Source organism: Martes martes, assembly GCF_963455335.1.
Source record: "Martes martes genome assembly, chromosome: 6".
NCBI classification, from domain to species: domain Eukaryota; kingdom Metazoa; phylum Chordata; class Mammalia; order Carnivora; family Mustelidae; genus Martes; species Martes martes.
The window spans coordinates 60,036,399-60,057,371 of NC_137893.1; the positions used below are offsets into that span (position 1 = coordinate 60,036,399).

The 20,973-nt window shown below is 34.1% G+C and overlaps 1 protein-coding gene across 1 annotated transcript in view; it reads right to left on the reverse strand.

Moving 5' to 3' along the window:
* Positions 1-2,584: 2,584 nt before the first annotated feature.
* VTA1 (vesicle trafficking 1) overlaps positions 2,585-20,973 on the reverse strand; it is a 71,387-nt gene continuing 52,998 nt past the window's right edge. The window contains exons 6-8 of the mRNA XM_080805459.1: positions 14,942-15,115; positions 9,877-9,957; positions 2,585-4,090 (exon numbers count right to left, since the gene is read on the reverse strand). Of these exons, the coding sequence (XP_080661585.1) occupies positions 3,945-4,090; positions 9,877-9,957; positions 14,942-15,115 (401 nt within the window). The 3' untranslated portion in view covers positions 2,585-3,944. The remainder of the gene's footprint in view (positions 4,091-9,876; positions 9,958-14,941; positions 15,116-20,973) is intronic.

Sequence of the window (20,973 nt, forward strand, 5' to 3'; positions counted from 1 at the left end):
AGTCCATATACTGCCAGGCCATCAGCTCCAGACTGTGTGTTCCTGTTCTTTATTCACTGCCTCACACCTGCAGTTAATTGTAACACATTGCCTAGAGAACTGAAAAATCTAGCTGATACACCTCCCACTAATAATAGGGATCGTGACCTTGACTGAGACCCATGACCTTGGTAATGTGGAGTTCACTTAGAACATCTCACTATACTCACAATTTAACTGGTGATTTACCTGCATGGATGATAATGCATTGTCTGAAACAGGTAGCCTGAGCTTAGAAACTTTCAGTTATTAGCTGTATGGCTTCAGGCACAGTTAGTATCTGGTGGCTCAGTTTCCTCACCTATAAAACAGGGACAACGATAGGACCCACCTCTCAGGATCACTGGCAGGATTAAATGAATTATCACATGTAAAAAACTTAGTATAGTGCCTAGTCCTTAGTGGGCACCAACCAGGTAAGCACACCTCCACATGAGGGATGTCTTAAAATTTTGTCATCTTTTTAAAGAACCTTTCTATTGGTGCAGGTTTACTTATGGCCCAAAGATGATCTGATCCAATTGCTCTGATATATAACATGAGTGAAGTTAAAAAATAATGGGGATGAGTAGGGGAAGCTGTGGAGATAACCAGAACTCTTCAACACCTAGTCAGTTCCTGTTCTTTCAGAGTTGAAGATTATTTATAACAATGCTGCTATTAGGGTGTAAATTTCTTTAAAAGAATAGCATATAATCTAATTTTAAGGCATACACAGTAACCTCACATTTCTAGATGTACAAGTTATGTATATATATAGAGATCAATTCATATGAACACCCTAGGCTGTTAACTTTCAAGAACTGTAACTGGAGTCTTTTTCTGGGTGTAATCTTGAAGCCCGCATACATCCTTGGTCATGGGATCCCTGACCATGGGATTGGTCCTTGTCTTCTAGCTCCAGCTCAGCAGTGATTTGGTGAGATGTCTGTGACAATCAAGTGTAGATAGAACTTTATCTTATTTTTTCTTCCCCCTCTGTCTGCACAGCAAAACAATGTTATCAAATAGCACTCAGGATGGTCACAAGAACTTGGGAACATTGTACTTCAGCCTAAATGTTAGCAGCGTTCAGCAATAATCTATCTCTACTGCAATTAACAACCACTCATTCTTTTCAGGCATTCAGGTTGAAGACTTGGGAATCAATCTTCATTCTTCCTATGTGCATTCCTCATATCCAGTTTATTGGAAATACTTTGTCTCTACTTAAAACATAGCCAGAAACGAATGACATCCTGTTACCTCCACTGCCACCTCTGGTCTAAGCCATCATACCTCACCTTCATTATTGCAATCCTTTTAACTGGTCTCCCAGCTTCCACTCTTACCCGCCTTATGGCCTAGTCTCTGCACTGTAGCCAATATGATCCTTTTAATGATTTCCCCTCCCAGATTCTCATTCTTCATGATTTGGGTAGGGCTAAAATTACTTAAACTTCAGGGACCGCCAGACTACCTAAAGTGTCTCTTAACTCAGAATGCCAGACCCCACCCTTAGTTTCTTCTGATTGGGTAGGACTGGGGCAAGAGCCTAAGATTTGCATTTCTAACAATTACCCTTTGAAAAACCACTGGTTGAATATATGATACACTTTTTATTAAGTTTCTGTTTTCTCTTTCCTTTCCATAAGAATATAAACTCTATGAGGAAGGATTTTTTTTTATTTCCTGCTGATTTCTCATGCAAAGGGCAATACCAGGTATAGTAGCTGCTCATTAAATACATGTTGAATGACTAAATAAAAATTTTTTATCCTAGTGTTACATCAAAAAATTTCTAACTGTATCTTGCCAGGTTTCATATGAAGAAATACAAAGCTAAAAATATTTATAGTTTAATCCCCTTAGGCAAGAAAGCATTGTAAAGCAATTGGACATAGAGACAACTGGGATTTCTTGATATTTGGGAAATAAATTATTAATAATTGACATTATTATCTTAACATTACGGCTAGTAACAATAAACATTTGTGGTCTGCTATCAGCTGCTGAACACTTCACCTAAAGCATCTCATAGCAAATTCTGAGGAAGCTAGCGATGTTACTTCCATTTTATAGATAAGTGCTGTTACACCACAGCCCACTTATCAGTGAACTCCAGGGCTTCCACTTTATCTTTTCCCCTCAATGTGCTCTCCCAATTGGGAGCAACCAAGTAGGGTGTGAAATGGGAGGGGACAGTTTTCTTTCAAGTGTCCAGGCATGTGAAGATCTGAATCAAAATGTGCTGTATTTATTTACCTCTTGTAACACTAAAGATCATCCTAGACTCTCTCCTACTACAATAAAAGTGTAGAGGAATGCATCAGAGCACTAGCGTTCTAGATGTAAATGTTGAACTCTACAGATGTTATAGGAATTTAGTTGTGAAAGATATGGAAGACATTTTTCAGAAAGATATGAACACATTTTTCAGCCCCACATGGTTTGTGGGGCTTGAATTTGCACTTAGAATAGTTTATTCTGTCTGAATGTTCATTCTATCAAACCCTACGCAGTAGCATTACATTTAGGCAAAGAAAATTGAAAGACAAATGATTATGAGTTAATGATTCACTTTCTTTCAAAGAGACTGTTAGAACAGGGGTCAGCAAACATTTTCTTAAAGAGCCAGATAGTAAATATTTTAGACTTGCAGTCCATCTAATTCTGCAGTTAGGGAAAGCAAACACAGATTAAACATAAATAATGGGTATGGTTTTGTTTCAGTAAAACTTTATTTACACAACAGGAGTCTGCCCATTGACTATACAGAGTTTGTGGACCCCTATGTTAAATGACTCCAATTTTAATGGGATGAATGAAATGGATGAGATAAATTTCATAAATTTGGCAAATTTACCTCTTTCTTTTTAAAAACTTTTTTTTTTACTATAGAAATACCATATTCCTGTACTAACATAATGACTTAAAAAAATGACAAACTCTAGCATGCAAATTAAAACACATTTGGCTCTGTAATAAGCTGAACAACTTAAAAGAATCCTCGTATTTATTTTTTACACAGCACAAATGCAGGTGACACATAGTCCATATTTTCCCACAAAACTTATAAAATTAACAACTGAGAGTCTAAATTCTTATAATCTTCTGCATCGCTCCTAGCTATACACCGTATGGAATCCATTCCTCAGCAGCAGAGGAGAACCTTAACTTTAAGCACCAAGCTTCCAGGCATTACTATAAATATCTTCTTTTCATTCCCTAGTACATGCAGTCAAACTGCCTATGAATAAATACCAATTCACTTTAGTTTCAACGGAGAAAGGAAAACAGTTGGGAAGCCAACATTATTCTTAAGTCTAAAAGTGATTCCACCTCTTTACCTTCTATTTTCTTCCATAAAAATTTTAACTTTTAATGTAGTTATATTAAAAAGGAACATAAATTTAATTATGAACATAATCCCTTTCAGATTCATCTAACAGTTTAGGATGTTCATAAATCCAGAGGAAAACAAAAACATGATCTCTAATCTAGTATAATCTAGCAATTTTTATTTAAAGTTAAATTTAGAATTTTATAGCAAAGTAATACAGTCTGTGTGTCCAAATTATGATTTAAAAAATCTTTAATTTATGAATAAATACAATGCGAACCCCAATACATTTCATAGAAGTGTGTGTTTGTTTTTTGAAGCAGGATTCAATGGGCATTTTTAGATTTTGCTCACATCGGCCCTATATACCCGAAGATTACTGGATCCACTAAATGGACAATGAAAACTGGTTGAGGCTGCTGCTGAATGCTTCAACGGGAATCTGATACACAGACACAGATTTCATTGTTAAGTCAATTCAATTGAAGTCTTCCTTAAAACTGTGCTCCTGATGGGCTGAAGATAGAGTAATGGACTGTTAGTTCTTTAAGCCAAAAATGCATGGATCTACTGTACAAAGGCTTCATTCTCTGCCTGTAGTTAGCAACTTGAGGGCCTTCTGTAGATTCTGCACAGCAGTGCTGACATCCTCATATTGCAAAGCACTGCCAGCATATTTGCAGTATTTCTGGGCTCTAGCAAAGTCCTCTGGAGTTAGACGGATATCCCCTAGAAGAAACACAGAGTCATTAAGATATTTGTAGGAATCTAAAAAGTATCCTGTTAGGTTAGGTAAATGCTTACATTTAAAATTATAGAAAATATTTAAGGTTATATAAAAACATAAAGATTTTTTTCAACCCTAGGTGTAAATATTTAACTAAGTATTTTCATGCTTTTCACTTTTTTCCTTATTAACATAAACCATACATATGCCAATACTAATAACTTTTTTGCAAAGATTTTTAATCTGGAAGTCAAACTAGAAGCCTTTCTATTTTGATAAATTAACAGCAAAAAAATTATAATCTGTATAAAAAAATGACAGTAGCTTTGGTGTTTATACTAGAATAGTTAAGCCTTTCTTTTCACACACAAACTAAACCATCTGACCTTCATCTGAGCTAGAATATAAATATAATTCTCCATGAAAAAAAAGAAATAACATTATTTTTAAAAATTACATAAGTCATTTAACTTTTTTAGCATGAAAAGATTTTTTGTGCCCCCCATATAAAAATCTCTACAGTTTAATTATCATTAATATAAAATTAAACACATGAACAACCTTTATAAATTATGTCCAAAATTTATTCTCAGCAAGTTTTCCAGTTACACATATGATTAATATGGGTAGACCCTGACTAAATAATATGGGTAAAACCAAAAAAACAACTTCACTTAATCTAAAGTTTGAATATATATTTCTAAAGATGAAATTAAAAACTGACTTTGTGTCCTGACTTTTGAAATACCATTTTCTTCAGAATTCCTTATAAGGATATTAAGAAATGATCAGAAGACTGGGACACAGAATATAACAAATAATATATTTCAAATTCTATTTATAAATGAACAGATATTATACACACACACACACACACACATATATATGTATATTTTTAAAGACTTTATTTATTTGACAGATCACAAGTAGGCAGAGAGGCAGGCAGAGAGACAGGAGGAAGGAGGCTCCCCACTGAGCAGAGAGCCCAATGAGGGCTAGATCTCACGACCCTGGGATCATGACCTGAGCCGAAGACAGAGGCTCAGATAATATATTTTGTATATTATTTTATATTTATTTTTAAAATACTATTTTTTAAAAGATTATTTTAAAATATTTTAAAAATATATTTATAATATATTTTAATTCAGTTTATAAGCATGTACTTATAAACAGACTATCTTTGTTTAGTTGCTTTTAATTTTGCTATTACCTAGGTAAGGATTTCAAAGTAGGTAGTAGTGTCTCCAGGTATCTAGACTCTAAATTCTGATCCAAATCATTATCTTCTAAAATTTTCAAGAGTTCTGAAACAATGCATCCTAAAGTTTCTAGGCCAATGCCAGGTACCTATGAAAAAGTTACTGAGTAACTTTAATGAATGAATATAAAAATGCTGTCTGTACATTATTTCCTATATTTTAAAACAGAGTTCATACAGAATTAAACATCAATGAAATTTCAGATTTTAAGATGATACACATAGATCTACATTACAGTAATTAGGCCAGTGTGTTACATAAAAAGTCTTCAAAAAGTTGTTGAGTATTATTAAAGATCATAATGGTTGGTCTTTACTGTTGTGAATTAAGAGATTATATATTCCAACTTTGACAGACCCTGTTTCAATTTTCCTGCATTTCAGTTTGCTTAAAAAGCAAGAAATACAAATCAATAAACTAGTAAAATGCAATCATTGCAATCACCACATTGCATCACCACTGCAATGCAATCACCACAAATCTTTTATATTTTAGTGTCTTGGCATTTGTTACCCATTAAACCTAAAAAACAATTATCCTGCTGTTGTTCTGTTGAAAACTTAGTCAGGACACTTTAGGTTTTTTTTTTTATTGAAAATACCTACTAGATTCTTCAACGGTTTTTCCAAATATATTAAGCAAGGTTCTAGTCATGTAAAGCTATACATCCTATCTAGGTGAGGGAGACACCGTTGAAAATTGAGTTTACCCCACTACTCATTTTGTGCTTTAACAGCCTGTCTTCTTATCTCAGGCAATCTTTAAATATATAGGGCAACCACACAGAATTTATTGGACCTGCTAGAAGAAGGCCCCATGGTTAGAACTCTTATTTTTATAGCATTAGCCTTAGCAATGTTTTGCTGACATACCACTCATTTATTAATGAGATGTATGTAGTGGAAAGAACTCCATTACTATCTTAGTTTTTATAAACCAAACTTATCCACCAATGATAAAACTATTTTAAAACACAAATACTGCACTTTTCATGAAATAACAATTTCAATATTCAGAAAAAGTGAATGAAAATATTTTAACAGAAAAATATCATTACGGATATATAATACATATAGCTTATAAACATGTATCTATCATATAAAATATAACTAGATAATAACCAACTTAAAGACTCAGATACAAAATGTAAGTTATAGATTTAAATAGAGATGCTAGACTTATTAATTAAAAATATAAAGAACTTAAAAAGCCATGTCAAATAGTTACATTTGCTATTCTGTAACACTTCAGGTTTCCCTTCATTTAACAAATATCATCTAATCGGGTGCCTGGGTGGCTCGGTTGGTTAAGTAACTGCCTTCCGCTCAGGTCATGATCCCAGAGTTCCGGGATCCAGTCCCACATTGGGCTCCCAGCTCTATGGGGACTCTGCTTCTCCCTCTGACCTTCTCCCCTCTCATGCTCTCTCTTACTCTCTCTCTCAAATAAATAAATAAAATCTTAAAAAAAAAACACCCCAAAAAACCAAATATCATCTAAGAGTCATTAATAAGACATGTGATTAAAATTTTAAGTTAAATAAAAAGAAATCTGCTTAATTATGATTCTTTTAACTTAGCATCTGAAAACTAGATAAAGTGGAAAATACATAAAAGGAGAAGAGAACAACTGTTCAGTATATACAAAATAGTAAATACTGCTTAGTGCACCCAAATAAAAGCTGTTTTTTTATATTATTAAAATTTACTAGAGGTCATATCAGACCGACCAGAGAGCACACAGTGGACCTAAAAGGTGTCTGAAGGATTAAAGAGGTTGTCTAAAAGAATCTCTTTTCTGAACTCTAAGCTCAATACAGTTGCCGATGGCTTCAGAGAAGATTCCTCATCACAGGGCTGCTTTTCTCCTCCACAGGGCAGTACAAGAAGGCAGAAGACAGCTAGAACTATTAGTCAAGTTCCCCTTCACAACAGAAAGAGTCTGGGTCAGCACTGGATCAAAGATAACCTTTTTGGTTTTAAGAGAAATCCCTACACACTCAGTAGACAAAAGCATCTATTTCTAAGACTGATTTACCTAATGTCATGATAGATCACAGAATACTTAATTTTAAAAATTTCCAAAATGGGTCTTTTGAGATTCCTACTTACCTAGGTAATTTTAAAAATTCATGTCAGGAACCTTGGTTATCTGATCCTAGTGTACTCTACTGTCCTCTGACTTGAATGGAAAGCATGGGCAGAATCATTGGGGCATCACCTGATATGCAGTAAATCTTGGTGGTAAAGATAAAGCTCAGTACAGAACCTTTATATCCAGGCATTACCAAGATAATGTTCCTTAGAAATGGCAACACTAGAATGATTAGAGGTAGAATTTGGTCAGGCTGCGCTAAATACTTTCCAGATATTCCATTTAATTCTCAAAAAAATTCATGAGGTAAGTGGTTATTCACACTGTAATACTATATAGAGAGATGTAAATTAAAAAAGGAAATGTTCTGCTTCAAGTAATTCCATTCTCCTTTCCACAGTAAGCCACAAATTCACTACAGAAATGTTTAACATATTAATACTAATGCACATACACTATGGGTATTAAAGGTGATAAGTACTAAGCACTAAGAGAAAAATGAAACAGGAAAAGGATTCAGGGAGTATTTATTAGAGGTGGTGGTAAAGAGACAGTGATGGTTATGAAACTATTAGTTCTGGTCTGAGTATTATCTAGAATTTTTCAATGTACTTAAACACATACATCCATGCAGGAAGATAATTTTAGTATTTTTTTCCTAAATAGGGTCATACTATACATAATGTTCTGCAACCTGTTTTTTTGTTGTTTCTGTTTTTATTTTTTATTTATTTTTTTGTTGTTGTTTTTGTTTTTAACTTAATACGCTTAGGAGATCTTTTCATGTCAGGTACTATATTGTGTGTGTGTGTGTGTGTGTGTGTGTATATATTTTAATATCTACTCAGCATTCCATATGATGAATGAACCATAATATCCCAATAAGCACTTAAAAGATTATTTTCCACTATTACGATGAGTTGAAATAAAAGATCCTTGTAAATTTTGTGCCCATGTCTGAGTATTTTTTTAAGATGGTGGAATATAGCAGGTTCAAAAAAATTACATTTGCAATTTTAACAGTGACATAATATTGCTGAAAAAAACTTTACTAATGTACATTTCCCATCAACAGCATGCGAGAGTCATTCCTTAGGTCTTCAATGACACTATAGATTATTGATCCTTTAAAATATTTTTTTTACCTGTTGACATAAACCCAAATCATTCTAATTCTCAATTTCCCTAATTAATAATATGGTTGGGAACGCTTTCATGTGTTCACTGCATACCTGCATCACCTATCATATTCTCTGCCTGTTTTTTCCTACCGAATTGAGTTTCAGTTATTCATTTGTACGAGCTCTTTATATTTGCTCTGGACATTACTTCTTTATTTTTAAATCTCAATTTCTCCTGGTCTATTAGTTGCATTCTAACAATGTAATGGGGAAGAAGGAGTATTCTGTATGAATTTATCATTTTTCATTTGTCAAACCTGTTAAGATACAACTAAATCAGATACAAGTATTGAGAGATAGTATCTAATATATATATTTTTCTCATAACCAATTTTTCTTTTCTTTTTTTTTTAAAGATCCTATTTGAGAGAGAAAGAGAGAAAGAATGAATGGGGAGAGAGGCAGAGGGAGAAGCAGACTCCACACTGAGCAGGGAGCCCAATGCGGGGCTTGTTCCCAGGACCCTAAGACCATGACTCCAGCTGAAGTCAGATACTTAACTGATAGAGCCACCCAGGTGCCCTCCGCATAACCAATTGTTCTAACATCACTTTTGAATATATATTCTTGCCACACTGATCCAAATGCCACATTCATCATTAATTTAATTCCTATAACGCGTGGTCTACTTTCCAGAGTCCCTACTCTGTTTCCCTGATCTATCTATTTCAGATATTTTCACATCAGATTTTAGGTGGATCTTTTAAAATTGGGTGGGACTCCAGAGGGGAGTTTGGAAACCAAGTTTAACAGAGGAACAGAGTATCCACTGGGTCAGTTATTTGGCCTGTCTACTGATAAGATAAATATTTTCCACTATGTTCTTGGGTAATTTGCTAGTTTATAACAGGTTCCTTTTTGTTTTTGTTTTCAACTATGGTCAGTTCCTCTTTTTGGATAATCTAATCATTTAGTGTAGATAAGGAAGATCATAATCATAAGACATGGTAATTTTGGACTAAAGTAATCTAGTATCAGCTTCCTGATAGCTTTAGCTATATGTTTGTGCCACTATATCCAGCAGTATACCACAAAAAAGGAACTGTAAAAAAAAAGGGGGGGGGAATGCCTTCAAATTTAGATATTTTTGATAATATGAAACAATCTTGGTTCACTGGAGAATCTAGTGAACACAGACATTCAAAGAAATGTGTAAACATTCCACTATACAATACTTCTAAGGCATAATTAGAAAACAATACCCAAAACAAGAGATATAGTATGTCTTAAAAAATCAGTCAGCTGACTTACCCTGGGAAACTGTACTGAACAGCGCAGGATCAATAGCCGGAACAGTCTGTGGAGTAGGCTGGATAGTATTACTTGCTACACCTGCATCAGAAAACCACAAATGGGCATAAAAATTATACCTCTTAATTATACACTAGGAAAATATTTAAAGGATCATGAAGGAATTTTCATTTCCTAATTACTTTTTTGAGATCTTAATGAATTTTAATCTGACATACTTATTTGATGTTGGACCCTGGTAAAGAAAATATACAGGAAAATATATTCTGAGTGTTTACATACACACATATCTAATGTAGACAGTGGCATGTCTGCATACTATACTATTTCATGCATTTTTCACTTACTAAGCTGTTTAGCAGTAATTCTCGATTAATGTTACATACACACATGTGTATATATCACACATATATACACAAATTCATTTATAGAAAAAGTTAAAGAAGTGTAACTCCAAAGTCAGGTTTTAAATTGACCAATTCCATGACTATATTTTGCTTGATTTTGGTAAGTGCTAACCAAATATATTAAAGGATCACCATCCAACATTAACTGTCCCCTCAAAACTTACTTTTAAAAACACATAATTACATTTAAAAAAAAATGGAATGCAAGATTTGAGAGGGATCTTCAGAGACTACCTAGTCAAGCCTAGTGCTCTGAAGGAGCTGTGCCTAAACCATAGGTAGGTGATGATATAATTTCTCGTATAATTAAAAAAAAAAAAAAAAGGTAAGTCTACAACCTGCTCACAGATCATTCTAGATATCAAGCCATCCCTTGCTAAGTAATTTGTGTTTCTGCCTAAATTAAAATTTTTGAACAAATCTCTTTCTCTATAGAAAAGGAGTATTTTTATTGACCAGTGTATTATATTAACTTTTAAATGCTTATTAGTACATCTTCATATAATTAAATAAGTAGGCACTATTATTTAACAAGAACAAAACAGAATTTGCAGGGAGAAAATTCAGTTATGTAGTAAAATTTTATTTGAGCAATATTAAAAAAATAGTCTGTATTTTATCAAGAACTTCTCTGGTCACAGTCATTCAACTAAGGCTTGAACTGACAGCACAGGCTGCTAAACACGCCTCAAGCAGCAGTAAGAAGATACTGCTTCCATTTGTCTTGATGCACATGAGCCAAGGCCTGTCCTTTCGGCAGCCATCATGACATGTTCCCATGGGGGCCTAGTGTACAGGCCCAACATAAGCTCCTAAATACTTGTTAAATTAGTAAAAGTGGCTCTTAGTTTGTTATTCATTTATTTTTTTAAGATGCCCAAATCTGTTTTTCTTTCTTTCTGGATCTGGAAAGGTCTCATTTGTCAATTCACAAGTAGACAGCAGCTCTGAAGACTGCAATATGTTGGGAGTGATGTGACCATAAAAACATTCATGTGGAAGAGTAGAAGAACTGTGTTGGAAATTTCTTCCTTTCTATTATTTAACAAAAAAGAAGTGTCAACAAATAACTTCTGGTTAACTTTTAAGAAGATGGTTACATAGCCCATTAAATGGGATTAATACACATTCAAGAATTAAACATTACAAGATTTCTAATTAAGTGTCGAATTTAAATTGTTCTATAGTCTACATAGTCTGGGAATTCTGAAAAGGAAGAAATGGGTGTTGGTTAAAAAACTAGAGAAGATTATCCAGAATTATAATTAAAAAGAACCCTTAAGGGAGTAGCATTTGGAGAGGCAGAAAAAAAGGGAGAAAGCCACACTATCTACAAGGAACACTATAAGCAAAGTCAAGAAAATAGGAGGACCGGGCTGAGTAAAACCTCAGTATAATCAATGGAAAAGAGCGCTGACAGAAACAGTCAGGGCAAAATATTAACAACTTTGGAAACTGTATAGCAGGAAAACTCAAATGCAGTACTTCTCATACATAAAAGAACAATAGAAGAGCTAAGTTTTTGATCTTCATATGATAAGCTGCATTTATAATCAAAAGGCCAGCATTAATTATAACATAATTCTAATATTTAACCTATTTAGGTTTATTACCGAGATCTTCTTCCTCAATATTTATAGGCTGTATAAAGCATGTGTTTCAAGAGAAAGGACAAACCGTCCATTCGATCGCCTCCATCCGATCATTCACAGTGGTTCACAGAGGCCAACACTGCCTGCTTAAACAATCGCTCTCACTGCCCTCCTCGCAGCCCCTGTGCTTTTTTGTGGAAGAACTAAAAACTGTATATTAGTACATACTATTCTTTTCAGCTATCTTGAGGATTTCCCTTTGATAAAAGTGCATCCTGGATCTTTATATGAGGGAAAGTAAATCAATCTTAAAGTGAGTAAGAGGGGAAACATCTGCTATATTTATAAACTAAAAATGTTATTTCATTTGCTATTAGCCAACTGAGAGCCTATTTTTTTTTAACTGTTTTAAATATAATAGAAAAAAGTAGATGGTTACATAGCCCATGTTTTAAATGTAACAGAAATAAAAATCTGCCAGCTAAGAGGAGATTCCAATATCTCAAATCAATTTTAAGGGGCAAAATATTGTGACAAAAGTAGATTCTGATTTAACAGAGATTTAGTTCCTTGGAGGAAGAGACACAGAAAGGAGGTGTCAAAAACATGGAATCAGAAAGATGTGGGTTCAAATTCTAGTTCTGTCACTAATAAATATGTTTATGTGTTTATTTTCATGGGATAATTGCTTAATTTCTTTCCAGTGTGTAAATTAGGGATAGCAATATCTAGTATAGTTAATACAGTTGCTTAAAATTAATTTATAAAATAGCTATGATAAATTTGTAAATGCTAAGCCTGTAAGAGTGTACATAAAGTAACAAGACAGGACCTCACCCTAAAGAAGTTCCAAGGTTTTTGGTTTTATGTGCTCACTCAGAGGAACAAAAAAGAAAAAAAAAACACAAACAAAAACTAGGCTCAAGCCAGAGTCAGCTGGAGCAAGATGAACTGTTCATGCCAGAAAACTTTCTAATAGAAGACTACCTCCTCAATATCTAAGTCTATGTATGTCAAGGATATTCTAAGCAGGAGATACTGTCTGTTAGTGTGAACATATGAAACTACTAAGATGTTATCACTTATATAAAAGTAGCAATTTCATATTTTTTCACCTGAATACAGCCCTCCCAGAAGTAAGCTTTCTCTCTTCTATATACACACTGTATAACTATATATAAAATATATGTACGTATGTGCTTGTACCAGAATTTTGCCCTACGATATGTTGTCTAACATGGTAGCGCTTTTAGGAAACTTTTTTTTAAGGTCAATATCCTACCCCCAAAGGTGACACTTCCCTTGATTCACAAAATGATTTTAAGTGTTCATTAGCTTGCTCTTAAATACCCTGTATTTGGCACAGAGATAGGAAGGAAGAGAAAAAAAGGAAAAGGAAGCTAATTTGCTGAACACTGATTTTGTGATTAGGCACAGTTAGTAGTGAATTTTCAAACTTTTTCTCTAATAATTAAAATCACCATGAGAATATGATTTAATTTCATTTTAGAAAGAGGCAAAACCTACGTAGGTTGAGAGGCTGCATAACATTTGAGTTTGTGGTTTAGAAAGGAGCAGGAACTAATAACCAATACTGTTTGATTTCAAAGTGCATTTTATTCTCACTTTGCCCTTCTATAAATATGGTGTGTCAGAGGCTCCTGGTTAGTGTTTAAATTCACTAGAATAGAGTAGTATTTATCTAAGGCAAATGCATCTAAGTAGCTCGTATTGCTTATATTAATCTACACTGGAAATACTGAATATTTCTATAAGAAAATAAAATATCTATAATAATGTTCTGTGAAATTTTACTTACAAAACAAACTCAAATTGGTTTGTCTAATAAACTCATCATACAGACCATAAAGCAAAGCAAAGTCAGAGTAAAATATATAGAATGACACAAAAGAGATCAGTGTTAAAATAATCACATTCATCAATATTCTTCAAGACAAAAATAATAGCCATATTTGTAGATAATACAAAGTTAAAGGTTTGAAAATAGGAGGAAAGAAACTAATAAAAACTGGTGCTATGATAGTCAAGTAGAAAACTTAAATGCTATTCAACTCATGCAAAATGACCTAAACTGAGGCTGAAAATTTCAAAGTCAGTAATGGTGTGGTACTTAATAGAAACCTTAGAAATTAGGGCTCAAAGGATGATTTTCATCCTATGAATTAAATATTTTGAAATGTTTGTACAGCTTACTACCACAGATTACATTTATGCTGAGATAAAAGTAGTATTTTAAGAACAATTTTTGGAAAAACTTCAAGATGCAAATTATGGCTTTAAATGCCCTTCTATTCGAAGGTAAGGGCAACACTTTGTCAATAATACAAGTAAATGGAACAGTATCTGCAGTTTTAAAAATTATCTTTTATTTACTGACACCGACTCATTACTAGAGACTAGTGTTGTTAGATCTTTTCCATGAAAAACAGACATACAATGCTGATTTATTCAAAGAAAGTAGCTATCACTTCCCTTTTTTCCTTCAGTCAAGTGTTTATAATATTAAAAGAAATAACCCACACCCCTTCTTTTCAGTTGTCTGTGATTCCACTGCTACTGAGATTTTGTGCCTCAATCTCTGCTCCCTTCATTGATAGTATCTACGTTGAGGGCAGAGATTGGGTCCTAAGGAAATAAGGCAAGAAAAATCAAATCTTGCTGACACAGTGGGACACTGATCAAAACATACTATAATAGAAGACCCGCATACCTCAGGGCTACTCTTGAACAGTGAAGAAGGGCAAGGTAACAGACGGGAAGAAAGAGAAAATAGCACCACACACGAAAAGCTCAGAAGCTATTCTTAGTAATAAAATATAAAGTTTATAGTAATGTTTGTAAATGTTTGGTCATTTCTCAAAAAACAAAAGGACAATCACATTCAAACTTCAACAAAAAGGATGTAACATTGTTTTGTGGGTTCAAATAGAATTTAAAGATCTTATCATGCTTTATGACCATCATGCTTAGGCATAAAAACACTAAAAAGTGCAGTCCTTATTTATGAAAGGAGAGTTCAAAACTTGTTAAGCTTTAATTTCCTACCTGTGCTGTGAGGCACTTCTGCTGGCGTATTAGCAGGAGCGTGCGCGCCCGGAGGAATCTGTATTCCAGTGAAGCTGCTTGACGGCATACTGCTTGGATCATAAGCCGAAGATGATGGCTGAGGTGGCTGAGTTGGCAGGGATGTTGCTCCAGCATCTTCATTTTCTTCAACATCTATTGTATAATATATATGTAAAGTTAAACTAGGTATTTTGAAAGAAAAATGCCAAACATTCTTATTTTGCTATACAGACATGACAAACAGATGTTTGGATGCAATTCTATTTAATGCAATTGATAAGTAGGCTCTAGCTCTTAAAATAATAGTTTTAATTGTTTTCTTTCCTTAAATCACTTAATTGTGCCTGACAATATGATTGTCACTTCAAGGTAACACTTTATAATTCTATAAAATCTTTTCTTTAAACTTATGATAAATGGTATTTTTGGCAAAGCATGTCACATTTACACTATCCACAGCCTATTTTTCTAACAGCTGCCCTTTACTCTATTCATCTTTCAACTAGCTATTAAATGATTACCTGTGTGTTTGCTGTTCAAAGTATTAGGCTAATCAACAAAAACAAAGGAATGAGATTTCACAGAGCTACCTGCACAGAAAGGAATAATAAGAGAATTTGTGTAGAATCACTTCTCGGCCTTTTGGCTAAGATTAAGTGTAAAGACTTTGTGTTTCTAAGTTCTGAAATTCAGACTTAAAATATACTATCTTATTAGCTGAATTTGAAAGCTACTCTGGGAAAATTAAATAGTGACAGTCTATTTAAAATGACAGTCATTTTGGGGAATCTTCATAATTTAAAATGTAAGTGAGAGCAAGAAATTTCCAAAATCAATTTATTTCCTATCAAATTTTTAAATAAGTTTTTTGTTTGATCATAATATATTACATATTCAATGTGGATAATTTTAATCAACCAAAAAAAACCTACCTATTCTGAGATAAACATTTTACTAAGTAACCCTGTAGATGTATTTATATTTTATATACACTAAAATAATTTTCTCCTATATTAGAGAACTCTAACATATATATGTCCTGGGAGGAGCCCTTCCCTCTACTTTTTAAAGGCATTAGAAAGTGACTAAAAGGGGCGCTTGGGTGGCTCAGTGGGTTAAGCCTCTGCCTTCGGCTCGGGTCGTGATTCCAGCGTCCTGGGATCGAGCCCCATGTCAGGCTCCCTGCTCAGGGCGAAGCCTGCTTCTCCCTCTCCATTCCCCCTGCTTGTATTCTCTCTCTCACTGTGTCTCTCTCAGTCAAATAAATAAATAAAATCTTTAAAAAAAAAAAAAAAAAGAAAGTGACTAAAAGCTGGTAGAAACTAGAGTGAAGATGGCCCTTTGGAGAGAAAATCTCACCAGGTAAGGTTTGCTTTCATGTGGGTTTTCACCTGCAGGCACTCAACAAGCTGTGCAAAAGAAAGAGTTGCAGAGAAGTGAGCCTTGAAATGTGTATATAAACCCCAACTAAATACTGTATGATCCTGAACTATGCATGCACACTCCGGGAAGATTCTAGAGGCTCCTGGTGAGAGCAATAGCCTTAAAGCTGAAAGAAAGACAGGCAGTTTTTGAGTTCAGGCATGTTAACTTCCTGCTAGAACAAGAACCAAGAACTCAGAAGAAAAGATGAGAAAATACAGGGGAGCTACAAGATGTTATCAACAATAAAAATTAATAGAAATATGGGGTGGGGGGGGTGGGAGGGAGGAAGAAAATGTGATCAGAGGTAGGAGAAAAAGTCTACAGAAGATCCTCAAATGACCTAGATATCAAAATTAGCAAAAAAAATAACATTAAAGTGGGTACTATAAATATGTTCAAGGACACAGAGAAAAATGTAGTCATAATGAATGAAAGAGGAAAAACTCAGGAGACCTGGGTGGCTCAGTTGGTTAAGCAACTGCCTTCGGCTCAGGTCATGATCCTGGAGTCCCGGAATCAAGTCCCACATTGGACTCTCTGCTTGGTGGGGAGTCTGCTTCTCCCTCTGACCTCTCCCCTCTCATGCTCTCTCTCTCTCTCTCTCTCGCAAATAAATAAAATCTCAAAAAAAAAAAAATCTTAAAAAAAAAGGAAGAAAGAGGAAAAACTCACGGGGGGGGGGTGGGGACACTGTAAGAGGAGACAAAAACAGATGGGACTAACAGAAGACAAATGATAAAAATGACAGAATTAAATCTAGCTATAGCAATAATTACATTAAATGGACCAAACACTATTTTGAAGGCTGATGTTGATAGACTAAACAAACATATGAACAAAACCCAAACCAAGAAACACCTATATGCTTTAAGACTCAGACATGCTTACAGTAAAAGGATGAACATGGATAAACTATTAAATACCAAGCAGACAAAAGCTGAAGTAGCTAAATCCAGTAACAGACACGTAACTGTCTCTCTGTGCAGATAACATGGTTATCTACAAAGAAACTCCCAAGAAATCTATAAAACCACCACCAGAATAGGTAAATTTAGCAAGGTTGTGTAATACAACATCATACAAAAATCAATTGTATTTTATACACTAAAAGTAAACAAGAGAATGAAAAAAAAAACCAAATACTTGGAATCAAATTTTAACCAAAGAGGCACAAAATCTCTACTCTGAAAAATACAAAATACTGTTGATACAAATTAATGAAGGCTTAATAAATGGAAAGATACACCATATTCATGTAATGAAAGACTCAATTTTGTTAAGGTATCCATTCTCCCTAAATTGATCTATAAATTCAGTGCAGTATCAATCCTAATTTCAGCTGTTTTTTATTTTAATAGAAACTGAAAAACCTACTCCAAATTTATGTTGAAATCAAAGGACAGAGAATAGCTAAGAACATCTTGAGAAAGAAGAGAGGAGTTGGAGAACTTATGCCACCTGACTCCAAGGTTTATTGTAAAAAGGTGGAGGGCCGTGTGCCATTGGTACCAACCAGAAAAACATACCAACATAATTGAATAGAATCCAGAAACAGAATCACATTTACATGGTTAATTGAATTTTTGACAGAGGAACCGAAGAAATTCAACAAGGAAAGGAAAATGCTTAACAAATGGTGCTGGAATAATAGGCTATCCTATGGAGGGAAGAATCCTGAATCCAGCCTACCTCATACTGTATGCATGAAAAAATTTAAGGTCTTTCACAAACAAAAGTAACAGCTCAAATGATAAGTCTTCAGGATTAAAAATATGAGAGAATTTTTAAGGTAGAGATAGATAAAGATTTCGTAAGACATAAGAAGTAGCCATAAAAATTTTAAAATTATAAACTACATTTTGCCAGGATTAAAGATTTTTGGTAATTAAAAGAAGGTAAGAAAACAAGTAGGGAAGAAATAGACTGGGAGTAAATATTTGTAAAACATGCATCTGACAAAGAACTTCTATTCATAATTTGTAAATAATTCAATAATAAAATGACAGACAACCCATGAAAAATGGGCAAGTTTGTTAATGGTCATAGTAGTACTCACAACAACTGAAAGGTAGAAACAACCAAAATATTCTTCAAGGGATGAATAAATACAGTGTGTATAGGCATATAATGGAATATTAGTCAGCATTTGGGAAGAAATTCTAAAACATCTTGTAACATGGATGAACCCTGAAGACATTACAATAAATGAAATAAGCCAGTCACAAAAGGACCGATACTGTGTGATTCCACGTATATGAGGTACCTAGAGACAAAGACAGAAAACAGAACAGGGGTGACCAGAGGCCAGGAATGGATAGGGTAAAGGGGACTTATAGTTTAATGGGTATAGAGTTTCAATTCTAGAAGATAAAAATATTCTGGAGTTAGATGGTGGTGACAAGCTGAATAATATCAATGTGCTTTTTATGCCACTGAGCTGTACATTTAAATGATTAAAATAGTAAACTTTGTCATGTATAATTTACCACAACAAAAAAGAATGGGCAAAAGATTTAAACAGACACTTCACAAATAAATATATATGAACATACAGTAAACACTTATAACAGAGTTCAATATCATTTAGCCATTGGGGGGGAAAATGCTAATTAAATCACAATGAAGAACCACTATATATGGATCAGAATGGCTAAATTTAAAAATACTGACAATATGAGGTGCTAGCAATGATACAGAGGGACAGAAACTCTAATGCATGGCTGATGAAAGTATAAATGGTACACTGACTTTAGAAAATGATTTGCGTACTTCTTATATATATATAACCCAACAATTTTATTCTAGTTATTGACCCAGCACAATGAAACACATGCCACCTCTTTACAAATAATGCGAAGTATGTCTAAAAACCAAACGCATTTAAATGTCAGGCAGCTTAATTCATCATAACCTCAAACTAGAAACAGCCACAATATTCATTGGCAGATGAGCTGATAAACAAATTGAAATATGAAATATTATGAAATATGAAATATTATGAAATATGAAATATGAAATACTACTCAGCAGTAAAAAGAGTGGACTATTGCTACACAAGACACCAATGAATCTCACAGATATGGTGTTGAAAGAAGCTGGGTGCAAACCACCACCACGGGATTCCATTTACACAATGTTCTAAGTGAGACAGAACTAATTTTTGATTAAACAAACAACTAAATCAGTTATTTCTCAAGGTGGGAATGGACTGGGAAAGAGTATGAGGTAATTTTGGGGGGTAATGGAAATGTTTTTTATTTAGAGGGTGTGAGTGTCTTAAGTCACTGGGTCACTGAATTACACTACTAAGCAAACAGTAAACTTTAATTTGTATCTGTAGATGTTAAAGACAGTGGAGTAATTTTTTTATTAAAAACAGGATATTTAGGGGCGCCTGGGTGGCTCAGTGGGTTAAAGCCTCTGCCTTCAGCTCAGGTCATGATCCCAGGGTCCTGGGACCGAGCCCCACATCGGGCTCTCTGCTCAGCAGGGAGCCTGCTTCCCCCCCATCTCTGCCTGCCTCTGCCTGTGATTTCTGTGTCAAATAAATAAATAAAATCTTTAAAAACAAAACAAAACAAACCCCCCCCCCCAAACCAGGATATTTACATGGTCTCAAAGGGACTTATTCCCCAGTAACTTATTAGTAACACAAACAGCTTATTAATAACAAAGGGAAAATCATTTTAAAGTGTAATAATCCAGAGAATACCACATTACTTGAGTGATCAGTTAATATCACCAATATTATACAACCTTCCAATGTGACATAGGAGACATAATCTCATCCTGGTGTATTTCTGCTAAGCATGCATAACTGTAATCTAATTATGAGGCAACATCAGGCAAACCCAAACTGAGGGACAGTCTATAACTAACCTGTACTCTTCAAAAACACTGGGCCAAGAAACACCTAGAAAGCCTGAAAGACCATTCCAGGTTAAAGATAACTAAGGAGACATGAAAGTCAGATGCAGTGGTTAATCCTGGACTAGAGCCACAAAGGAGATTATTAAATCAACTGACCAGATTTGAATGAAGTACTGAGAAGCAAAAGAGCATATCTTCAACTCATTTTCAAATACTTCAGAAAGTGTATATATGTAAAATTATATCTTTTTGTAGAGCCATAAACCATTTCTGAGGAAATACTGTAAAAAGCTATGACATTAACACTAGATTAGGGAACTTTAAGATTACATTTTAGATGACTAATATATTGACTTATTTTATATCTCCTATGTTCTCCAATTACAGGTCTTAATTAGCAGCAAATATTTACTGAGACTAAAAAATGTTGAAGTTAACTGATCTTAGGGTTTCCCCAAAGAGGGAAATTTTAAATTAGTAGAAATATGATAAAAGATATTACTTTTTTATTGAATATAGGTTAATAATAACCACTTAAAAATAGCATCATTTTGCAGATACTGCGCTGACACAGACATGCAAACCTAGAGTTTGAATGTTAATAGAATTCCCTTCAATTGAGCCTTATTTTTTTCCTGGAACATTGTTTTTGTACTAATCATATGGTTTCCTTATGTACTTTTTGACAATATGACTCAATTCCACATAGCAGTATT